Source organism: Apteryx mantelli, chromosome 30 (genome assembly GCF_036417845.1).
Source record: "Apteryx mantelli isolate bAptMan1 chromosome 30, bAptMan1.hap1, whole genome shotgun sequence".
Lineage (NCBI taxonomy): Eukaryota > Metazoa > Chordata > Aves > Apterygiformes > Apterygidae > Apteryx > Apteryx mantelli.
This window is the reverse complement of record NC_090007.1, coordinates 536,196-544,015: the sequence shown is the minus strand read 5'-3', so window position 1 is coordinate 544,015 and position 7,820 is coordinate 536,196. Positions and strand designations below refer to the sequence as shown.

The following is a 7,820-nucleotide window of genomic DNA, read 5'->3' as shown; positions in this document are numbered from 1 at the left end:
TGAGGGAGAATAATGACTCTTTAATAAATTAGCAAAATAAACAACAGCATTAAAATATTTATGTTATATATCACTGCGTCTCAACAGATCATATGACTTAAATCAAAAACCTTGATTTCCCTGTTTGATGTTCATATTGATCCAAAGGTATGCATCAGTCTAGGTACCTTCTTAGGTGATGCCTGATACTGCGGTACCTAAAAACCTAAAGCCACTCAGAAATAAAACCTCTTCTTTGTAAGCCAGAGACGCAGCTTCCAAGGAGAAAGGAGTTAAATTACCGTATGATTTCTGTTAATTTACTATCTCCTTGCAGAAGTGATTAAAAGCAAGCGATCTGCTTTTTCCCCTCTTTACAAAAAAAGTGTTCCCTCAAAGGGAAGGGGGGAAAAGCAAATGAGCACATTTAATGCATTGGAGTGATCATCGGTTAGGTGAAGAACAGGTGGAATTTGCAATTTAGAAGTCTCTGATTCTCGTGATCACCAGCAGTTGAACTGATCGGATATTTTGAATGTGTCGATTGCATCCAAAAAAGGATAAATACAGAGCAAAGTCTAGCGGTCACTGTTCTTCCCTGGGCCATGAGAACTGCATCAGTCATCGTCTTTGACATATTGCCCTGCCTCCCAGCGTTTGGCCATGGCACTCTTGTGACGAATCACTCTGGTGCTTTCCACAACCTAAAGAAACCAAAAAGCACATTTAAAAAAAAATAAAAAAGATCTGCTTTTATAAAGAATCTTTTCTTTTTTTGCACAACTTGCCCTCCCAGTCAGAAATCCCCAGTCTTTAGGTTAAATATGCTTGACAGCAATCACTACACATCTTGCCTGCCTTGAGGCGCCTCTGAGCTGACTCGAAGCAGATCCAAGCAGCTGCAGCTCCCTTGCATCTTTGCTCATGCTCAGTCCAGGATGCCGGAGAATTAAGGCACCATGAAAATAAGTCTGATTCAATCCCTTGGACTGCTTCCCCCACCACCACTTGCAGAGTTTTGCCCATCTAATCAGCTCCCAGAAAATAGGAGCAAGAGAAGTGTCCCAGTGGAGATCCTGGGGGAGTGAGAAGTCAGTGTCGCTCAAACAGAGCCATCAAGTATGGAAAAGACTTTACCTCTGTGTTGATTTTGTCAACGGGTTCAATGCCTGCATACTGTGAAAAAGGGGGAAAAAATGGTCAGATAACAGCAACCCAGTAGAGAAATACGTGGAGGTAGCTAGATACAGGCCACGGGGGGGTCAGCTTGCATGGGATGCACGGCAGAGAAAATTCAAGGTTAGACAGCACAAGCATGGCACACAGCTCATTTTCCCAGAGCCCGGGGGAAGGTTTGGGCTAGGACACACTTCCTTCCCCGGAGGATGTGGTTGCTCATCTGCACAGTCCCACCCAGGCTCTAGCACCACTGGTCAGAAGGGCACTGCTCCTTGGGGCATGGCATGGGAAGAGTGCCATCCTCAGGAAGAGGGGGGGGAAAAGGGGACCAGCTAATGCCTGGGACCTGGCAGATGTCTGCCGTAGCCCAGTCTTCCCCCTGAGCTGAGCAGCTGAGCTTCCAGACCAAAGCAGGGTGGCATGCTGTGAGAGACCGCTGCCTTTAGCCCCAGGGTAGCTCGGCGGCCCCCAGATTTCTCCCGTGCTAGAACCGCTTGAACACATGCTGCCCTGCGACAGGCAGGGCTGGAGCATTCACCTTTCCATCTTCCTTCACCCTCCTCCTCCTCTCATCGAAGGGACTGGAACGAGCCGATTCGAGGGTGAGGCTCTCCATGCTGCCCTGAGAGGGACTAGCCACTCTCAGCGGAGTAAATGACGATACCAGTCCCAGGATTCCCGTCTGGTGCGAGGCAGGAGCAAAGACTGGAGACCCAGACACGGAGTAGCTGCCACTGACACCTGAGGCAGCTTCGAGAGAAAGAGCCATTGGGGTGTGAAGGCTGCAAGGACCCTCTTAGAGGCCGGAGGTGCCCACAGAATAGAGCAAGGGTCCTGCCCCAGAACGGGACCTCCTTGGAAGGTCTAGCAGGCTTGGTCACAGTTGGGGACCCTGTGCCTGGGTGCCAACCTGAGATTTTCAGAGGCAAGGAAGGGGAAATGCATGAACTGAGCACTTCTTGGCCCTTCCAGCACTGTTTTCTGTGGGGAATCTGATGTGGAAATTTGACGTGGAAGTTTATCAAAATCTGAGCAGCCCTGGAATCAAAAGGAGTCCTGAGTGCCACTCTACTAAGCCCATCCCTCATCATCATCATTTCCTCTGCATCTGCTCGCACCAGCTCCTTCACATCTGCTCCCTGCAGGCAGTCTGGGCTGAGTCCAGCCAGCTTCAGATTGAGCCCTTTTGCTTGCTGACCACAAAATCTGTGTCTAGAGGATTATTTCTCATGGGACATTTTGCTACCAACACACACAGGTCCTTGTCGGCATGTGAGCAAATCCTTGCGGGGAGGAATTTCTACTCCTAACCCTGTAGCCTGTCCTGCTTTTTGAGGCTCTTCTGGGCAGGGACTTGGTGCTTTCAACCTGTAACTGTTTGCTGTTCGCTTCAATCCCTGCCATGACCACTCTCTCTCTTACAGAAGGCCCAGGAATGTGGAAGAGGTGTGGAAGAACCACATCCTGAAGAACACCTGCACAGTTTGGGTTCAGAGAACTCCTCACGGAGGTTTGGGGCAAGGGCTGTGAACCGAACACCTGCAGCCGGTCCGCAGCTTCCCGGAGCACAGCCATGGGAAGAGAGAAAAGCTCAGGTCTGGCCCCAGTTTGGACTCCCCTTCCCACCTCCAGCATAGGGTGAGGTCACCTGTGGCTGCCAGCTATGAAAGAGAATGGTTCGTCTCATGCAGACTGCTAACACTGGGCTTAAGAGCTTTCTTCTTAATTACTTTTCTCACTTGGGAGGGGTATATTCCTCGGGCTTTATGCCAGCTGTATGCGCTCTGTGCAGGAAGGTCTCTTGAGCGTGGTAGCAGGAACTTCATGGTGCCATTCCTACCCTCTGACGGGTCCCTTAGAGACTCAGAGTCACAAAGAATTAGAGGGCAGGACTGATGCCCATCCTGGCTCTGTCCCAAGCCTGCAATTCCTTCCCCCCCCCCCCCCCTTACCTGAACTCTGCGAGGAAAGCCGTGAGTGGGAGCCCTCCTTGGGAAAGCTGTCGTTGCTGACCAGGGAGTAGCCATCTATCAGCTGCCTCCTTCTCCGCAGCTCCTGCAGCTCCTCTTCCCTCTGCAAGTCGCTCCGGATCTCCTCCTCAATCAGCACCGATGTCTGGGGCTTCCACGTCCGCAGCGTGTACTGCTCCTCCCGGCTGTCCTCCCCCTCCGGCCCCTTCTCCCTCCTCAGTGGGCTTTGTGTCCCCATGTTGTCCACAAAGGAGATCTTGGGCTTCCAGAAGGGCAAGGAGAAGTACTCTTTACGCAGGACGCCCGTGTCTACGGGGCTCAGGGTGGAGCCGGACCTCTGCGCGGCGCTGGGAAGCCTTCCTCCCCGGGAATCCTCACTCGCCCATTTGCTGGTGCTGGCGGAAGCATGGTCATACATCAGCAGCTCATCCCTGCTCTTCTCGCTGGCGGCTGCTGCGAAGCGCGGCTGGTATGCCTGGAAGTGTGTCAGATTCACTGTGTAGCTCGGGGTTTTTTTCCCACCCCGGGTATCTTCTGTGGGGCTGAAGCTGTGACTTGTGGACTGCTCTGCCGCAAACCCGTTAATCCAGCTCCTCCTGTGCTCATCTGCCTTCCCAGGGGAGGCTGTCTGCTGCGGGGTCAGGGGGGTTTCCTCCTGCTGAAATACCTTCTTGCGCTCGTCCAGTTCCTGCTGCGTCCCCCTGTCGTACATCCCCAGCAGCCTCCCTTCCCTCTTCAGATCTTCTTCACGCTTAGTTTCCTGCTCTATTTCCCTCTGGACGTAAAAGGAAGTGCGGCCTTTGTCCTTCCCTTTCCTGGCTGGAAGGGGAGATACAGCCACTGAGAGGAAAGGCTTGGTCTGGATTTCCACCAGCTCGCTGCTGGAGGTCAGCCTCTGGATCCCCCTCTCTTTCCAGAGGTTCTCCTCCCTCTCCATCGCCATGCGGATTTCCCGCTCGATGGGTGTCTCATTGCTGGTCTTCATCTCTTTGTCTGGGCCATTACTGTCAGCCCTCGATTCCACGAGCGTGTCGAAGACCTCGTTGGTCGTGCTTCCGTCGCTGACGTAGCCTGCATTGGCTTCAGTATACATTTCACCCAAGCCGGAGTCCAGGTCCTCTCTGGAAGACGCTTTGGTAAAGCTGGATGGTCTCCCAGTGCTATACGATCTTTCAGTATCAGCCCTTCTGGGAACATAAACCTCCTCCTTTGCAGGTGCCTTGTAGGACATGCTATAAACCTGATGAACGGTCTTGTCTGTCCTGCTCTGGCTGGGCGCAGCGAGACTGCTGTAACCCTTCGTAGCTTTTGTGGCAGTCTCAGGACTGTGCCACTCTTGCACAGAGATTTTTGTCATTGACTCTGGCTTTGGAGACACTGCTTGCTGCCTGGGGCTGAAAAGAGAGCCTGGGCTGGTCTTTTCCAGCATCAGGAACTGTTGCCGGGCAGCGGAGAAGTTGATCTGCTCCGTGTCTATATTTTCAGGGTCAACAGGCGTCGCCGCCCTCCCTGGGGAAGGCTTGTCAAAGCAAACAGCGAAGCTGGTGGTGAAGCTGCCTTTGTGCCTGCCTTCCCCCTGGCCACCCGAGCCCGTGTTTATAGAGCTCAGCTCATCCATGGAGCTCCACTTCTCGGCCATGGTGGAGCTCTTCCTCATCACCTGGCTCCGGATGACCTCCCTCCTCTCGTCTTCAAGCTCCTTTGCCTTCTCGGGTGAGATATTTGGTGGAAGGACCCTGCGCTGTTCCACCTCATCCTCTTCATAAAGCTTCGACGGCTTTCTCTCGCCTCTGTACGCCCTGAGGTCATACAGGCTTCCCGACCTTACCACCTCCAGCTTGGAGTCTCTGTCTGGGGAGGGGGTCCAGACATCTTTTCCACCATCTAGGAAATTTGAGGGTGATTTGGACCTGAATTTCCACTCATAGCCATTTTCCACTTTCTGGCTGCTGTGTCGAGAGGAGCCAAACACATCGTCGTCGCCATCAGCCCTCTGCTCCGCAGACGAGCTGGCTTGGTAGACTTCGTTATAGTCGTGTTTGTGAGTCGGCTGAGGGAGCTGGAAGACGAGGTGCCGGGTGACTCTGTCCATCTCCTGGGAAGAGTCAGTGTTCAATTCTCTGTCAGCCTTTGCTTGGACTCGGGGGCACAGGTCAGTTTTGAGGTTACCTTCAGGCTCCTGGCTCACCTGAAGACCTCCCGAGCAAAAGGCAGGATCTTGCTGGCCCTGCAAGCAGGAGGAGAAGAAAAGCTGTTAGGAGACGCACAAGGAGAAGTCAGAGGATGGTGGCTCCCGTCCCAGCCCCACACTCCTGTCCTAGCCCCGGCGGCACCTCTGGGACCTCCAGGAGATACCTGTGCTCACACGTGTCAGCTTCCTGCTGTCTTTAAAATAACACGCTTGATTTACTCAGAAATGCCAGTTCTTGGGCAGAGGCAGTCAAACGGCACGCGAGGCGACGTTTCCCCAGGCAACTCTGCCCAGAAGCCAGCGTCCGCCTGCTCAGCGGCACCCGCAGCCCCGGCCGCTGCCCCGAGCCCCGGCCCGGCCCTTGGAGCGCCCCGGGAGCTCTCGCCTAGCCCAGCGCGGCCGGCCCCGCGCAGCCCGTGCGCCTGCGGGGCGCGTGGGACGGGGAGGCACCGTCGCCCGCAGGCGGCACCGGCAGAACGGGCTGGCGGCCACGAGGAGCCGACGTCAGCGCCACGTACTCCTGCCTGGAATTCCTCCCGGTGCCGTTATGGGAAGGAGGCCCCAGGTAGCCGAGGTTATCGAAACAGCGGAGACCATAAAACTGGTTTCACGGCTTATAACAAGCGGGGGACTTTAACCCACGTATCGTGCAAAGCAGGAGTAAACGCCTGCCTCCGACCTTGGCGTCGATGCCTCCTGCCGGTAATTGGGCTGCAGCTTGATAACGAAAGTGGATGCCGGGTGAGGGAGGGGCAGCACAGGTGGGTCCTGGCGGAGCGGAGCGGAGCGGAGCGTCCCCAGTGCCGGTCCCGGCCTCCCTGCTGCGCCCGGCGGACGTGCGTAACCCTGGCGGGGAGCAGGGTGTGCCGCGGGCGAGCCGCACGGCCTTTGCCGGTGTTTGCCGAGGCGTAGCCGCAATCCCACTGCCGCTTCCTCGGGCTGGGCCGGCGCAAGTCAGAGCCGGCCAGGCTCGCGGGAGGAGGGAGGCTCCGCCGGGCACCGGGGCGCTCTGCACCGCTTCCCCAGGGAGCTCGCCGCCGTCTGCAGGTGCGCTCCGGCTCCGGCGGGGCCGCGTGCACGGCGCAGGCGGAGGTGCCCCCGAAGGAAGGCTCGCACCCGCGGCGCCGCTCTCCCCGTCCCCAAGAGCCCCGCGCCCTCCGCGGCTGCAGCCCGGCGCATCCTCCGCCCGGGGAGCTGTGCTCCGGCCGTGCCTCTTTCCCGCACTGAGGCTGCTCACGGCGCCTTCCTCTGGCTGCCCTCCGTCGGGAGGGAGGGCGATTTCGGGAGCAGAGCGCCGGGGCCATGCAGCCCCGACACGCCCGAGGCACGCGGGGAGGCCGAGCCGACCCCGCGGCACCCGGCCCGGCGGGACGCTGCCACGTGCAGCGACCTTGCGCGTTTCAGCCTTGAGCAGGAGCTGAGCTGGGTTCTGCTGGGAACTGCCGTTCCCGGCTGGATTCCCGTAACCACTCCGTTTCTCCTACCGGCAATATATTATTGCTCTTTAATAGCCCCCGGTGAGCCCAATAACGAAACTTGCTGCCTGTCCGCAGTTCGTCTTCTCTGGAGGGGTCAGAAGTCCTTGCTGGGAGTGACCTGGGCCACACTGGCTGGTGGCAGCAGAAGGGACGTGGGGACAATGACACAAACAGGGCTGTTATCAGGGCTGCGTCAGAGGCTCCCAGCTGGCAGCACGCGATGGGGCACCTCCCCGAGCGCCGCGGCAGCCAGTGTCCAAAAGCCGCCGACGTCTTCCCATCCGCCGGGCCCTGGTGTCGCCGAAATCGGCCTTTGGTAACACTGGCACTGCGGGAGCGCGGAGGGGGATCGGGAATCGTCCCCCCAGTGCCACAGCCGCGCCGAGAGCTGCAGCCCCGCAGCGCCTGCCGGCCGCTCTGGGCCTCCCGCCTGCCGATTTTAGGGTGTTTTCCGGGGTTGCCCGTTGCAAACGGCCGCAGGTGCTCGCACACCTGTCAAACTGTGTGCAAATGTGCACCGGCGGGCTGGCGCGCCGGAAAATGTCCCCCACCGCCTGCCAATCCCAGATAGGCACCAGCGCGCGCCCCGGCACCCAGCTTGCTGCAGACGGGCCCTGCGCGGGGATCGGTCTCCGCAGCCGCCGGCCGCCCCGAGCGCCCCGCGCAGCCCCGCTCCTGCCCCGCACGGAGCGCACTTACGGTGGAAGGGAGCTGCTGGTGCGGGGTGCCCGTCCGCGGGAGGCCGCCGCGGGACCCGGCCGGGCCACGTCTGCCAGGGAGTGGCGTGGCCGGGGTGGTGGTGGGGCGCAGGGCTGCCGAGGGACGGCCCCGGGACTGTGGGGCCCTGATAAGCTCCCTGCTGCACCGGTGGAGGAATTCCAAGAATTCAGCCTGGCTCATCGCTGGCCTCGCGGTTAATGACTCGCTTCCCCACCCCCTCCGCCCCACGCCACCCCGCGTTGCCCTCGCCGCAGCTGGTTCCTGTGCCTGCGCCTGGCGAGCCTCTGCACCCAGCGGAGCCAC

General features: G+C 58.2%; 1 protein-coding gene across 3 annotated transcripts; it reads right to left on the bottom strand.

Annotated features, from left to right (window-relative positions):
- On the bottom strand, positions 1-7,720 carry MISP (mitotic spindle positioning). 3 transcript variants are annotated; one of them, XM_067313001.1, is made up of 5 exons: positions 7,497-7,720; positions 3,111-5,355; positions 1,697-1,908; positions 1,117-1,155; positions 1-683 (listed from the first exon to the last, which is right to left on the bottom strand). In XM_067313001.1, exons 1-5 carry the CDS (start codon positions 7,695-7,697, stop codon positions 597-599), a joined length of 2,784 nt encoding a protein of 927 aa, XP_067169102.1. In that variant the 5' UTR covers positions 7,698-7,720; the 3' UTR covers positions 1-596. The 3 variants fall into 3 exon arrangements, with proteins under 3 accessions (XP_067169102.1, XP_067169105.1, XP_067169104.1); XM_067313004.1 differs by lacking the exon at positions 7,497-7,720 and adding an exon at positions 6,804-7,225; XM_067313003.1 differs by lacking the exon at positions 1,697-1,908 and having other exon boundaries at positions 600-683.
- Positions 7,721-7,820: the final 100 nt, after the last annotated feature.

Excerpts from the sequence above, each read along its gene's own strand:
- MISP (XM_067313001.1), bottom strand. The coding sequence starts at position 7,697 with ATGAGCCAGGCTGAATTCTTGGAATTCCTCCACCGGTGCAGCAGGGAG. Across the intron at positions 5,356-7,496 it reads ACCAGCAGCTCCCTTCCACC|GGCCAGCAAGATCCTGCCTT; the intron begins GTAAGTGCGCTC and ends TCCTGCTTGCAG. Across the intron at positions 1,156-1,696 it reads GGGTGAAGGAAGATGGAAAG|TATGCAGGCATTGAACCCGT; the intron begins GTGAATGCTCCA and ends CCTTTTTCACAG.